Source organism: Castor canadensis, chromosome 12, assembly GCF_047511655.1.
Source record: "Castor canadensis chromosome 12, mCasCan1.hap1v2, whole genome shotgun sequence".
In the NCBI taxonomy this organism is placed as follows: Eukaryota; Metazoa; Chordata; class Mammalia; order Rodentia; family Castoridae; genus Castor; species Castor canadensis.
In genome coordinates this window covers 59,850,057-59,865,344 of record NC_133397.1, presented here as the reverse complement: position 1 = coordinate 59,865,344, position 15,288 = coordinate 59,850,057, and the positions used below count along the sequence as shown (strand labels likewise).

General features: G+C 41.8%; 3 protein-coding genes across 4 annotated transcripts in view; 1 reads left to right on the top strand and 2 right to left on the bottom strand.

Moving 5' to 3' along the window:
* Antxr1 (ANTXR cell adhesion molecule 1) overlaps window positions 1-1,553 on the bottom strand; it is a 218,450-nt gene extending 216,897 nt beyond the window's left edge. For both annotated transcript variants that reach the window (XM_020177429.2, XM_074049876.1), the window contains exon 1: window positions 961-1,553. In XM_020177429.2, the coding sequence (XP_020033018.1) occupies window positions 961-1,133 (173 nt within the window). In that variant the 5' untranslated portion in view covers window positions 1,134-1,553. The remainder of the gene's footprint in view (window positions 1-960) is intronic.
* Window positions 208-15,288, top strand: part of Gkn2 (gastrokine 2) — a 40,779-nt gene continuing 25,698 nt past the window's right edge. The window contains exon 1 of the mRNA XM_074049877.1: window positions 208-733. Within this exon, the coding sequence (XP_073905978.1) occupies window positions 581-733 (153 nt within the window). The 5' untranslated portion in view covers window positions 208-580. The remainder of the gene's footprint in view (window positions 734-15,288) is intronic.
* Window positions 11,876-15,154, bottom strand: Gkn1 (gastrokine 1). The gene is made up of 5 exons (XM_020177422.2): window positions 15,077-15,154; window positions 14,854-14,991; window positions 13,854-13,964; window positions 12,483-12,630; window positions 11,876-12,023 (listed from the first exon to the last, which is right to left on the bottom strand). Exons 1-5 carry the CDS (start codon window positions 15,152-15,154, stop codon window positions 11,929-11,931), a joined length of 570 nt encoding a protein of 189 aa, XP_020033011.2. The 3' UTR covers window positions 11,876-11,928.

Here is a 15,288-nt window from a genome sequence, read left to right as displayed (position 1 = left end):
CTTGCAGAGTTTTAAGGAGCAGGGATCATCTCAGAGGGGCTTTTTATTTTTGTAGCTGGTTTTCAGCAGATAGCATGGAGCTTCATTGCGTGACTGTGGCTTGGCAAACCTGTGGGGCTCTGGGGAGTGTTTAATAGGTCAGAGTTGAACAATCTCTTGAGCAGAGTCCCAAAGTCTAACCACTGTTCATTTTAACAAGGAAACCAGGACTCCTGCACCTCCCTGGTAGCCGAGGGAGGATTGTCAAATGAACAAGGGCATGAATTCGCCTCCACCTGGGGTCTCGCTGAGGCCATTTGGTTATGTCCGGAGAGATTTTGGTTGTCACCACTAATGGAGCAGCAGGGAAATGTGAATGGCACCGTGGTAGAGGCCAGGGATGCTGCCATACAAACATCGTACAACGCACAAGACACCCCCGAAACGATCACCAACCTTCAATCTCAGTAGTGACGAGGCTGAGAAAGCCTGCCTTACTATCTTCACTAAGTGACCAGGCAGAACGTGCATTATATTATTAAGAACAAAGGTGATGCATTCTGCGGGACAGCGTTTTTAAAAAGAGACGAGTGGCTTTGAGATGCCCACGCCTGTTACTTTAGAAGTGCAAGTGCTGCGTCTGGTCAAGCCTTTCTCACCAAAATGGGATGGAGTCACAAACACGAGTAAATCAACAGCATCCTCCAAGCTCCTGACACGCTCCTGGGTCACAGGCAGCACACAAGGCAGAAAAGTGAGTGTCCCAAACAATCAGCAGCGTCGCCTCCCCTGCGGGCTCGCAGCGCAGGCGAGGGATGGGAGGAGCGCTCCCCAACAAAGGCGCAGCGCTCACCGCCGCCACCTCCCACGGTCCCGCTGGTCCCTGGAGACCCGTGCCAGTCCCAGAGCGACCCGGCCCACCAGCCCTGCCCTGCCCTGCCCGGGAGAAAGCATCGTCACTAGCTTAATCGAGGTACTTACTTGTCCAAAATGAAGTACAGGTCAAATCCCCCGTAGCACGCTGGACCCCCATCCTCCCTGCGTCCCCCGTGCCCGGCGCAGAGGAGCACAAAAGTGGCTAAAGAAGCCAAGGCCAAGGGCTTTCTGCTCCACTTGAAGCCAATGCCAAGGGCTTTCTGCTCCACGGTGGCCATGACCGCAGCCCAGGGAGAGAGTAGGGTCCTTCCCACGCTCCGCGAACTCGCCACGACCTTCAGGGACGCGCCATCCGAGGGTCCCTGCTCTCGGGTCCTCGATTCTCCCTCGTTCCCTTGAAACTCCCCAGAAGCAATTGTCTGGAGGAGTTCAAGGTTTTCTTTCTGGTTTCCGCTTTGATTCTGTTTTTAGGTTTCAGATTTCAAGAATCCCAGTACCGAACTCCGCTTTTTTAAAGGGGCTGCTTTGGGCTCGGGCCGCCGGGCCGATCTCCAGGCTGCGCCGAAGTTTTGCAATTGAAGCAGTTCCGTCTTGACGGTTCTTTGTCCCAGATTTTAAGTATTATGGGGTGGGTTTTCAAATTGTTCTTGGTTAGGGCAGTGCTTTGCCTCTGCTCCCTCCCCTCTCCTTTCCCCCCTCCCTTCTCCTTTTCCCCCCCTCCCCCTGGTCTTATTTTTGGGGGGGAAGAAAGTCCAACGAGTGCCACCTTGTGGCCAAAGACGACGAAAGCACGGTTCTGGGGACGTGAGAGCGTGGTGGTGGGAGGGGGAGAAGGAGAGCCGGGGGGCGGGGTGGGGGACAGGGGGAGGGCCGGGGGGCGGGCTGGGGGAGGGAGGCATGCTAATGTGGAGTGTAACAATCCTTTTCCTCGCCATTTTCAGGTAAATTGCGCTTGTTTTCTTTTCCCGTCTTTTTCTTTTCCATGACCACTTCTCCATTCTCTCAATGGATACAGTTACATCTGCGGAGACAGTAACTATAAATATTTGATGAGAACTCATTTCCTCCAAGCACAGTAGCTCTGACTCCAGGCTGGGACCTTTGCAAATATAAGCCATTGTGCAAATTAAGTAGGGGAAAACAAGCCTTTTGTCATCTGAATCATCCAAGTGACCTTACATAGTCAGAGTAGATCATAAAGGAGATTGTTGGAGTTTGGTTGAAAGCAGAACAACACAATGCTGGAGGGTGGCACTCCAGGCTGCTCCCTGCTTGGAATAGTTGAGCTCTCTAGATTGTCTCCATTCCCATATTTTAGGGATCTGTGACAACAGTTCTTGCTTTCAGCCTGTGAACTTTGACTTTTACTCTGATCTTTGATGTAGGACAGAGGAAGTAAACAGCTTACAAGAGTGTAGACTGTTCAAACAGTTTGAGACTGGCAGGGAAGTCTTATGCTTGCCTTTCTAGACTGGAGAGCTTTCTATAGAGAGGCCTCTGAAAAAGTAATCAGAGGGGGATAATAAAAAAAACTCTAATCTATCCAAACCTTTCTTTTCTGTACCTTCTACCTCCTCAAAATAGGGAAAGCCCATGTGACCGCACTGCAGCTCTATGCTAAGAAAGAGAAAAATCTACAGAAATTGGCTGAGTAAATGAAGGCCAAAACCCCAGCAGGAACTGGTCAAGAAAGAAAAGGAATTTGAGGATAAAGTAGTAAAGAGGGCTTGTGGAGTTAGCAGGGAAAAGGAACAGGGCTTGAATGTCGCTGAAGGGAGCTGAGGACAGAAGGAATCAGGGAGTTAGCTGTTACATCCTCCAAACAAAGGACAAAAGTTAGGAATGTCCCTCAGGACTTTCTTAGGTTGTTGAAGAGTTGGGGTGATGAAGGAATGTTTGAGAATTTTACAGGACATTAGCCTGGGAGGCAGCCAAATGGTGTCTTCCTAGAACTCTTCAAGTTAGAAATGCCAAAATCAAAGACAGGCAAACGTGCAGATTCCAGAGGGAAAGTATATCCCATGTGAAATACATTTATGGGGAAGAGAAGAAGGTGAAAGAGTATCTCCTAGGACAAATATGGTCCCTTAGAGGACAGAAAGGTAGTTGGAGCGACTCAGATATTTGAGTGTACCAGCTACCTCTGCCTTTCTTACAAGATTCTAGAATGCGGTCTAGTGATACAAGTTGACCATCTCTACATTTTAAAATGGCTCTATACTTCTCTCTCTCTCTCTACCCCAGAGAAATTCATTTCTGGCTGCCACTTACATGGCATGAATATACTCGCTTCACTCACTGTAGGGAAATGTCTCCCAAACTTTCCCATGAAGAAAACTTGACATTGACTTACAGAGATATGATTATTTCCTTGGAAGAATGAAATAGAGTAAAGATATCCACAGTCTCTAATGATGGTAAATGAAACCTCTGATCCCAGCACCATAGCTCGGTGGGGGAAGTGACATTGTCAGCTATCCTGAGTTAGAAACAACTGCTGTCTTTGGTTTGGAGGATGTAACAATCTCATACTTAGTGCATGTAAGGCCATGGGAGAGGTGGGAAGAGGTTGGTCACTGGAGGATAGAGCAGGACTTGGGAACAGGAATGGGTTCATGTTAACATTTCCCAGATTAATTTCAGGTATCAGGGACATCCAAATGTCGAGTCCCCTGTCCAGATGTTATCATCCATTTGAGTGATTCTCAATGATCTAATTGAACTGAGAGTGTCCTGTTTTCTAGCCCTTCCAAGGACCCCAATGTTTTGGAGGAGACTGATCAGCCTTCCCAAAGTCCATAGAGATATATACATGAGCTTTGGAATGAAATCCTGACAGTGGAAGAACCAGCAACATGGTGATGTGCAAGCTCTGGTCAGATATTTTTGGAGTTGAAGATGCACAGGAGAAAATTAACCATGCATGTGAAAGCCAAGGTATGAAAGAGTTTTTTGGAGCAGAAAGCAGTCAACAACGCCACATGCTGTGCAAGTCAGAAGAATAAACCCTGAGAAAACCCCATTGATTTGACCAATGTGTCACTGTGTCACCAAGGAGTATTCAAGTGGAGTAGAGCAAGGTATGTTACTGGGTAGTAGGAAGGGGACACTTCTCTTTCAAGGAGATATAAGAATAAGGGATAACTCGTGACTGGTCAAATGTTTCATTTGCCATAGAAGGGTCTCAGGCGTTTTAAGCTTCTGGCCTTCCACAATACAGGAGATTTTGTCTTACTACACTGAAAATCCCATAGCTTTAGCCCTACACTCTAATCACTGTAACTGAATGAGAGACATTTCCTTCTTTGAGACAGGAATTACCAAATACCAGCTGTCTGTCTCTCAGCTCGTTGACTCACTCTCCCTTACTTGCCCCCACCTTCTGACACCTGTGACCCAGTCCCTTCTATTAAGTTGTCAAACACAAAGCTTGCTGCCCTGATAACACTGCCACCTGACCTTCTAAGAATCTCACTGCACATCTAAATGTTCTTGTCTGGGTTCTTGGCAAAGATTCTGGAAAAGATGCCATATAACATGGACTACTCAAGAAAATCTGGGAAATTTTTCCCTTGGAAATATTTGCCACAATGTGAATACATCTGATTCTCTCTGGTAAATTTTATATTAATCAAGTAGTGTCATTATTTGTATGTTCTTGGAGGTCTTACTGGTCCCTGGGTTTACCATCTGTTAAAAAGTCAAGAGAGTGTTCTCAGAAGCAATTTATCATGTATAACCATAAAATTTCTAAAGAATCTGAGTCAACTGAGCAATGACTTGAAGATAAGAAAAGCAAATGTACCAGCAATAAAGTTAAGCCCAGAGGCAGAACCGTGGAGTACAACGAGATGTCCTGAGGGTATCCCACAGGCCAGGCCATCTACAACTTCAGCCCAGAAACAGCCTAGCCAAGTCTATCTTAAAAATAAATTCTAGTTTGGCTCTTAATTCAAGTAAGAGGAATTCAAACCCCCAGGCCAGAGTCTTGTTAGCAATCACTCTAATGCAGAAATAAAACCCATTCAAGATGGGTCACAACCCAACTCTTGACAAAAATTTCCACAAAAAAATGAATTCATATCATATATGAGTATATATCAGCCCAGAAACAAATTCTGTCTAATTTGGTTCCCAACCCAGCACAGCTAAGGCCATGAACCATCCCAGGGCATCCTAAACCACAGGCAAGCCCTCTGAAGAATACATGCTTTGAAGAATCTAGTCAAGAGAATAATCCATAGTTTATGAAAACATATCCTAAAAAGTCCATTCCAGATCCTTAAAAGGACCTACAGCCTTGCCGAACAAACAGTTCATTTTATCTAGAACACAGACTAGGCCAATCAAAGTCAAAAGTCAGATGATGGCTGCAGTGGTTCAATACAGTCCAGGGTCCTAATGAGCCTGAAGATTCCAGTGGATGGTTGCATTAGACAAGTGAAGGCCAGCACAGAGCTAAGCTTAAGCCCAATTTAAGCTGGTCCTGCCAGTTCTGCCCAGCTCTGGCATATTTAAGACTATGGTCTTAGAGGCCCCAGACCAATTTGTAACTGAAGATACCAGAGAAAATGTACTGAGACCTGGTAAGTCCATGGGCTCTTCAATCCTTTTGCTAATGGCCACTGTCCAAATGGTATAGTTCAAGTTGCAAGAGGGACTAGTAGTTTGGAGAATGTGTGAGCATATATGTGTGAATGAGGATGTGGAGGGGTGCTGTGAGGGTTGGGACAGGGACACTTGCTTACTGTTGAATAATAATGGAGCTTTTTCAAGGTACAAATATCTGTAGAATACCAGAAATGGGTGTTGGGTTTGAGGGACACACAGTTAAATATTGTCTTATATGACCAGTCTTGTTTCCTTCCTTGTCTCCTACCTTCCTCTTCCCCAAAGAGATCTATTAAAATATATAGAATTAATGGTAATTCCCACAAACCGTTTGAGCTCTAGGCAGGGTGACATGCTGATTAACAGGTCAATCTCACATCAGAGTATTTGGGCAAAGCAACTTTCTATTGGCACAAACTGGCTGACTGTGAAAGTTCCTTGACCTACCCTTACTTCAACTTCCCAGCTGAAGAATGGAAATTATTAATATTACCACCTCACTGGGTTGTTGAGGAGTTTCAATGAGATAATATATGTCACGTGTGGTCTCAGGAAGAACACAATACATGTTGGCTTTTATTGCTACTGGGAGATTCTGGGAAATCACATTTGAATTTCTTCTAGAGATGGGAATAGATTTTAGAAGAACCACTTGCAGAGCATTTGATTTTTCTACTACTACTGAACAAAGCTGTTTTTGTACTATGGATTTTCATATTATCAACCTTGAAAAACGCAAAGATGAAGATTCTGTCTTATCCAGGAACTACTGGGAGATGATGGGTTCCTAGGATGCATACAGAAAACAAATAGAAAGCATATTTTAAGGCTGTCAATAATGTATTGGCAACAATGCTGTTACCACTAGCCAAGAATGCTAGATAGCTAAACTCTAATGGAATGTCTGAGTGCATTTAATAACCAGTGATCCTTCTTTCTGTTACTGGTTTTTGAGACATTGGAATCTGTAGAAATGAGCTCTTATTATTCCTCCTAAACTCACTTATTTATTCAAAAAGTTTTGGGGTATTTACTATATGTCAGGTTCCAGGCCTATACTGAATATACACAAATGAATATAACCTGGGCTGTAAGAGTTTAGTCGGGAGGCAAAAATATATCCTTTCACTAAGAGATCCCAAAGTGATCATGAAAGAGCCATGGTAGTAAGACTAACACTGAAGTAAATTAAGCTGCCTCCAGCTTGTATGAAAGGGATCCCCAGGACTCTTGCCCCTATTCAGATCGTCAGAGCTCACCAGGGCACAGAAGGGTTTGGGACCAGAGCTAGAGTTAGTTACAAGATAGGCATTTATCTGATGACTTGCCCTTTGAGCACTGAGTCCTTTAGGGACTCAGTCAGAATTGGAACAGATTTCAGAGTGAAGTAAGTGTGTGTCCAACCAAGATGGGTGTTTAAGAAGTAGAATCTGGAATCTCATATTTAAAAGCATTTTCCCTTCCTGTGGCCAAAGTAACATATGTTTCTCATATAAGAGGGTCTTGTAGTCCCCTGGGTTTGGGATTGATTCCTGTAGCAAGAGCAGACTCCTTTCAGAATAGGTAGAGCTCAAGGCATGGCTGGTGCTGTAATCCCAGGATTTGTTTTCCTCTCCACTGTATTTCTCATCAGGGTGAAGATGGGTGGCTATGCCTTCTTTGTCATATCATGAATTTAGGCACTTAAATTGTGACTTTAACCCAAAGAAAATAGTGGAGTCAGTAAATAAACACATAAAGAATACTAAGGGCCTCTTTAGTGCAGGGGAATTATTTTCTTAGGCTGAAATGGAGGAAACACTCAATGGAATTATTACAAATATAAGAGCCAACAAGAAGAAATAAAGACCCATACTTGGAAAACTGTCCTGTAGAAATCAGATCTGCTCCAAGGCAGAGAGAAAACTTTGAGTGGTAAAGAGGCTCTATAATTTGCAGTCTGAACAGAAAACTGTAAAACGGAAGTATGGTGGGAATTCATTACTAACTTAGTAAGTAATGGGGTCAGCTTAAACACAGTTCTTACTCATGTACCCAATTCAGGAACTGTGGGAAAAAGGAAAACAAGGAAAGAAACATCCCAATCCAACAGACTGCAATACCCAATGCATATTCGGTAGAGAATTTTAGAATGACTTTTCTACATGTTAGTAGTTCCCCATAAATCATGTTCTCCTGACATAGAATTATAGCAACTACATTTCCTAGTCTTCATTGCTTCCAGTGTATGAGCTGTGGTATAGCTATGCATACTACTTTGGTGACACCCTTCCTCTCCGAGACATCTTTTTATAACTTTTGTTTAAATTTTCCCATACATTCTCCTTCACCCTTAATTGATACCATTTCTTCATATTTTTGTTATGAAAATTATAATCCAGAAGATACTTGTATGAATTTTACACTCAGGACCAATGACTGGGTAGAAGAACTTTGAAGTGGTGAGTGTGTGAGTTGAAGCTATGGATGTGTTTAAATAGTACCTGGGACTAAATAAAAATAGTGATAAGAAATGAGGGTTTAGGATGGAACTCAGGAATGCCAAAGCGTAATTGAGAAAAAGGTACCAAAAATGAAAATAAACTGGATGTGATGCCTATACTCCCAGCACTTGGGAAGCTGAAGCAGGAGAATCTTGAGTTTAAGTTGGTCTTTATCTACATAGTGAGACTCTGCCTCAAAAAGAAAATGGGAGGGGGGTATGAGACATTTCTAAGAGAGGTCAGCACAACGACATATGTCTGTAATCCCAGTGACTCAGGAAATGGAGATTAGGAAGATCAAGGTTTGAGACTAGCCTGGGCAAAAAGTTAGTGAGATCCCATCACAACCTATAAGACTGATATGGTGGCATGTTCCTGTTATCCCAGCTATTCTGGAGGCATAAATAGGAGGATCAGGGTCCAGGCTGGTCTGGACAAAAAACACAAGACTGTTTGAAAAATAACTAAAGCAAAAAGGGCTGGAGGAGTGGTGCAAGTGATAGAGTATCTGCCTATCAAGCATGAGCCCTTGAGTTCAAATTTCAGTACTGCCCATCCCCCAAAAAGACATTTCTAGGAGAGTAGAGTTGTGAGTACCAATTGGGACAGCAAGCTGGAGAAAATAAGAACAGAAAGCTGTTGAGATTTCCCAACTAGGAATTCTTTGGAGATCATCATGAAAGGAGCTAGTGGAGATGGAGAAGAATTCATCCTGCATTGGACAGGTGTGTGTAGCATGACATAAAGATGATCAAAGTACACTGTGTTCATGCATGGGAATGCCATGATGAAACCCCTTACCACATACAATTAAATAGCTAAGCCAAGCTCTAAAAAACCAAATATCACATGTTTTCACTCATGTGGAATCTAGACCTAAAACGATGATGACTATAACAGTGGGACTTGAGTATGAAAGGGACCTGTATGGGGAGAGGATGAGCAGGAGTGAGGAAAGGAAAGGAGAGGGTACTGCGGGGGGATGGGGGGGAAAAGCGGATTGAAGCACCTTACATTATACATTTATATATATGAAGATAGCATGATGAAACCCATCAAATACTCTACTAAATGGGGGAGGAGAAAGGAGGTTTAAGGGGACAGAATAGAGAGGGTGAACTTGTTCAAAGTATACTATGCATCTGTGTCATTATCACAATGGAACCCCCTTGTACTATTAATGTATGCTAATAGTAAACAAAATTAAAAAAAAAAAAGAAAAAAGATGGTGGATGGAACCCATCTAAGTTCATCCTTACAAAACCCCACCAAAACCAAAGTTTGGGGAACAATGACAAGACATACCTGAATGGGAAAAGGAGAATGAGGGAACAGCATCTACAAATGTAAGAACTGGAAGCTGCATCACAGCTGACAATGGGACCCAGGAGCCATGGTAACATGCACTGCACACCCTCTAGTGCTGAGGGATAAAGCATAGCGCTAACTTAACAAGGGGATTTGAAAGCTGTATAAAAAGCAGTTAGAACCCCTGATGCCTTTGGATGGTCAGTCTTCTTCAACCTCAGCAGAAGATTGGGGTGTCATTCTCTGAGGAGCATAAAACAGAGGTTTGCTGAGCCAGGAGACACTAGGGATAGCTGAGGTTATCAGTACCTTACTGGAAATAAAGAGGGTACAGACTGAGCAATGCTCAATGCTCAGACTTTGGGCCCTGTTCCCTCAGTGGGTTCCCAGAGTGCTGGTAGCAGATCTTTACCTTCCAAGCAGGAGACTGAGACAGTTCTACAGGGAATTTGTCAGCCCAATAGGACAGACCTGAACATACTGACAGCAGAGATTTCTCAAAGACTAGCAGCCCAACCACCCTGCAGTGGAGCCTGAAGGAGATCATTGCAGCCAGAAACCTAGAGCTTCAAATCAGATTCTTGGTTTCCCTCTGTCAAATCTCTGTAGACAGATAAGCAAGGGCTACCAGACATTCACAGAAAGACTGATCGAAAGATGGATAGAAAAAAAGGCACATAGAGAAAAATACTTTTTGGTAACATAGACAGTTCAAAGAAGAAACTCTCTGTACCCCCCTCCCCAAATTGCTGTTTTCAGAGTGTTAAGAGAGATATTACTTCCATAAACTAAGAGAATGATGCTAGAAAAAGGAATATCCAGAGGGAACTCTTAGAAATTAGAGCCCAACAGTAACATTGAAAAAAAAACTGAACAGAATAATTGGAAAATAGGTTTGGAGACATTTTGGGAAGTAGAGCAAGAAAGAACATAATGTAAAAGAAAAATCAAGAACACAAGCAAAAGAGTGGACGAGCACAAGAGGCCCAAACTCTACCGGAATAAGAGAATTACAGAGTTGGAGAACAGAGAAAATAGAGAGACCATAACAACAACAAATTCCTAGAATGAGTTTCTAGTTTGAAAGGACCCTCTGAGAGCCCAGAACAAGGGCTAAAAATAGACCTGGGCCAAGTTCGTTACTAAACTTTGGAGCATTTGGGACAGAAAGATTTTATAAGATATTAGAGGGAAAAATCAGGGTGCATAGGAAAAATGAGGAATCAGAGTATCCTCAAACTCTTCAACAGTGACACCTGAAGAAGGCTGAAAATGGACCCTATGAAGGAAAATTATTTACAACCCAGAATTATACCTACCTCCAAATTATTGATGAAATGTCAGGATAGAATAAGACATGTCCTGACATGTGCAGAAATATACCTGCCTTGCCTACTTTCTCCAAACGGTGCTGGAGGAACTACACCAAAACGAAAGAGGAAGCCAGGAAAAGAAAACACAACATCACGGAAAGAGTGGCCCCAAAATGATGGGCTTAGCTTTGTGTCATCTTGGCTTAGCTATAGTGGCCAGTTGTTTTCATTAAGTACCAACCTAGATGTTGCTTTGAAGGTAAATTTTAGGTGTGATTATTGTTTAAATGGGAGACTTTGAGTAAAGCAGAGTACCCTCATAAGGTAGATGGGCCTCATTTAATCAACTGAAGGCATTTAGGGAAAAGACTGAGGTGCCCCAAAGAAAGAATTCTGACTCGAAACTTCTTTGGGATTCAAAACTACAAGGTCAGTTCTCTGGACCTCCAGTGCTGGTCTGCTTTTAACAGGACCCCACAACTGCATGAGCCAATTCCTTAAAATACTTACCTCTCTGTTTGTCTCTCCCCCCAACCCCATCTCAAAGAAAATGTGTTCTCTCCATGGGCTCCTAGCAATACATACCCTACTGCTTCTGTTTCTTTGGAGAATCCTGACTGATATACCAATGTAGACAAAAGGCAAAGGGAATTTTAGGCTGACAGTTCAGGTCTGTCCCCAGGGTAACAGCTGCGCAGGCAGACTGGAGTGCAATCATTTAGAAGGAAAATGAAGGGTTCTAAAAGGAGGAAAGGGGAGATCACTAGCTACCTTGAGATAATTAATGTTGGAGAGTTAAGTCTCATCTCTAAAATGGAAAGTCACTGGATATTGGCTGAGACTGATGAGTCAAAATGTTGAGCATCATTTAGAAACCCTGTGTAGATGACAGCTAAGATAGATGAAAGAGATGGGAACAAGCAGAAAGGGGGACAGGAAATGGAGCATTTTGTTATAAGCCTTTTAGAAAATGTGATCTTGAAACTATTTGCATTTGTTATTTGGAGTGAAAATTTACAGTAGTTTTAAAAGTGAGAAGCTTGATTTTTTTTTTTTTAATGATTTGGAGAGGGAATCCTGCCAAGATTGTTTCCTCCTGTACAGCTATTAGAGCAATGGAGTGCCAGGCCGCCTTTAAAATTGAACTAGATACCAGGACATGTTTATAAAACTTAAAAAAATTTTTTAAAAGTTGAAAAATAAGCAGAGCAAAAAAATAAACAGATTTCAGTGCTAAGGTAGTTTATTGAAACTTAAAGAAACAAAACATAACTTACAGGAAACATTTTCAAAATGTCTGTTTAAAGTGACTTGTTTTATTACATAGTACACTCTGATGACTAAATTCAAGACAGCTTCTAATTTTCCACTGATGTTCTACAGAAGGAAATGTTCAGAATCCAGAGTATATTAGCACTGTAGCAGTTTTCTGAGTAAAAAGGCAGGTTTACTCCTGATAAAAAGAAAAGAAGTCTGTATCAATGATGTTTCAAGGACTGCTTTGGGGTAGGTGAAAGAGTGTCAGACAATTTTCAAACTAGTTATGCACTATTTTCAACATCTATCTATGTATCAATCATCTATGATAAAATCTCTCATTTGTATATCTGGGAAAGGCAGTAATCTATGACATTTACAACCACAGAATCCAAGTCAAAATATCCCAGATAGACCCAGGCAAGGGCTTGGTGACCTCTCTCTGTCACAATAGCACCTGTAGTATATGTCTACTATAGGAGCAAAATGAGCCAACACAGTTGAGGCATGTGGGGCAGTGGCAGGCATAGAGTAAGCACTAAACAAGTATTAACTGGGATGACCACCCCCGTGTGATTGTGCCGTCTGTGGACATGCTCAAGACAACCTGATAACTACAGTTCTAATGCAGAGTGGACGATAGCAAGGTACTCACCTGGAACCTCCACAGCCAAGTATGTTGGAAGCCCCTTGCACATGCTAGCAATGTTTGTTCCAAACTGGCTCAGGTCATCAATGCTATTAGAGTTGACGGAGAATATCAGGGACTTGGTAGACTGTTCCCCTGACCCTTTACCTTGAAGCTGAGTGTGAAGAAGACAAATGGAAAGAAAAATAGTAAGTGCCATGCTCAGTGGTTAGTTGATTGCGGTGATGCAAGGCCAACAGGGGTTTGATGGGCTGTAATTTTTTCATACTCAAGGTGAAGAAGAGCTATTTTGAGCTCTGTATAGCTCAGAATTTCTTAGTGTCCCAAGGGAATGAGATGGTTTGAAACCTCAGCTACTCATTGAAACAGAATTCTAAGACTAAATTTATTCTGAAGTTTAGACCCCATTTGCTTGTCTTAGATTCCTTGGGTTGGGTTATAATGATTAATTTCTGAGAATGTAGTCTTTTTACTTTCTTTACCTTGTCAATGAAAGGTATTCATTTATAAATATGAACTCAGACAATTAAAAAAATGATGGGGAGGCAGAGTTAGAAGGATCAGGATTCAAGGGCAGCCTGGGAAAAAGTTTGGGAGACCCCATGTCAACCAGTCTCTGCATGTGTTGACATTTGTCTGTCATCTCAGCTATGTAGAAAGCGTAAATAGGAAGATGACAGTCTAGGCCAGTCCAGGTATAAATGAGAGCCTACACCAAAAATAAGCTAAGTGAAAAGTGCTGGGAGCATGGCTTAAATGGTAAAGCATCTGTCTGTCAAGTGTAAGGCCCCAAGTTCAACCCTAGAACTTACAAAAAATAAATAAATAAAAATTAAAAATAAACAACCACTGATTCCCTTTTCCTATTTACTTCAATAATTGTTACCAGATAAAATATAGATGTTCAATGTCATTTGATTTTCAGGTAAACAGCAAATTATTTTTTAGTGTAAGAATATCCGAAATATTATATAGAACATACATATACGAAAAAAGGATCCATTGTTTATCTGAAATCCAAACTTAATAGTAATTCTTAATTTTAATCTGCTAAATCTGATAACTCTTAGTAACTCTTGCAGAAAAAATGTCCTTGGAGAAGTCCAAAAGGCTTGCGTTGATGCAAACAGAATTTTGCTCTTCTGACAGTCAAGGTTATCAGGTGTTCAGCTCTGTTCTTTAGCCGTAGGTGTGAGCCACAGCACTTCATGTGGTGGAAGCTGCCTCCTTCCCTCAGGCAATTGATTTTCAATCACTCTCACCCCTGTGCCTTACGCTACAACATACTGTGGACAAAGTGGAATGACTGTGGTCTTCTCATTATTTATGGAGGTCATGAGACCTCCTTTCCCCAGAAAGCAAAAGACTTGTTTTTACCTTTTTCTCCTTGACCAGTGCATCAAGAATTTCAATAGAGGGCATGACATCCTTGTTCATTTTGTGCACAATGCATGACTTCTTGGCAAAGAGTCTGGTCGCAGCAAAGCTCTGTTAAAGAAGACAGTACACAGTGAAGTATATATTTCCCAAGGAGCTTGCTGAGCAGAAGTCAGTTCTACCAGCTGAGAGATGTAAGGCTCCAAGACCATGCTGAGCTGGGATGAGGGCACTGGACCTGGCATGTCTTGTGATCATGTCTGTTGCTAATGCTAGGAAAGATGGACTGCAAACTCGTAGGGTGGAGATGGAGAATCTAACTCATGGCCTTATCTTCAGTTCTAGCTTGACAGGAGATACTCAACTTATGCTTGTTTACTGAAATGAATTTTTAAAAACCATCACATTTTAGTCTCCTTTGATCCTTACAACATTTCAAGAAGGCAGGTATGGCAGGAATTATGCTCCTGACTGATCAGATGATAAAGTGAAACAATAAAGAATTTGTTTTTTAAAAGAACAAATTTTGTTCCATACAAAGAGCTTGTAATTGCAGGGTAGGGTCTCCCAGATAAAGTCAACTCTTTCCCCTTCTCTTACCAATTGCTATTATCATTTACATTTCCTTTGGTCCTTTTGAATCAATTTCTACCCTTTTAGGAGGAAACTGAAGACAGAATGAGACAGGCTATGCTTTAGCAGTTATGTATTATATTGTGTTTGCCATCAAAGCTATCTGCAGACCACACAGAAGGATGTTGAAATTTGTTTTATATCACCATAATTTTTTGGACATAGTATATCCTATTTGTTGGTTTGAATTTTAACTGCTTACACAACACTTATTAATAGTAGCTCTATCTAGAGAGTAAAATTAGGTGAAAGAAGGCATTTCTACTCATAAATATTATGCTTATGTGCAGTTAGCTGACACATTATTTTTTTTCTTAAAAAAGATACCATGTTTTTAAGGAGTGAAAGTTTCATGTTGGCTACCTACATTGCCATAATCCCAGATGGTGTTCCAGGAGTCCCATCCATTGTTGTTGTCAACATTTGCCACGTTGTGTGCATTGTTGACACTCACTGTCTGCTGCCCACTTCCAGCAACATTGTTGTCATCATTGACGTTGATATTCTGAAATTTATAAGAAATTAAAAATGATTAATACACATTACTTTGTAAATGCATTTGGTAACAAACCTTAAAAAGTGAGACTTACATAAGCCAGGCCGGGAGCTAGGAAGAGTCCAAGGAGTCCAATAAAGACCATCTGAAATAACAAATAACGTTGGCCCATGGTTACGTGGCAGAATGATGCTCTCTGCTTCGCCTTCATCAGGCTTATGAAAAATATTTACCATTTTTACCAGTGTGTTGAATGATTCGTTTTCTTCTTCTACCTTGTATTTTAACCAACGAAAATTTTAATAA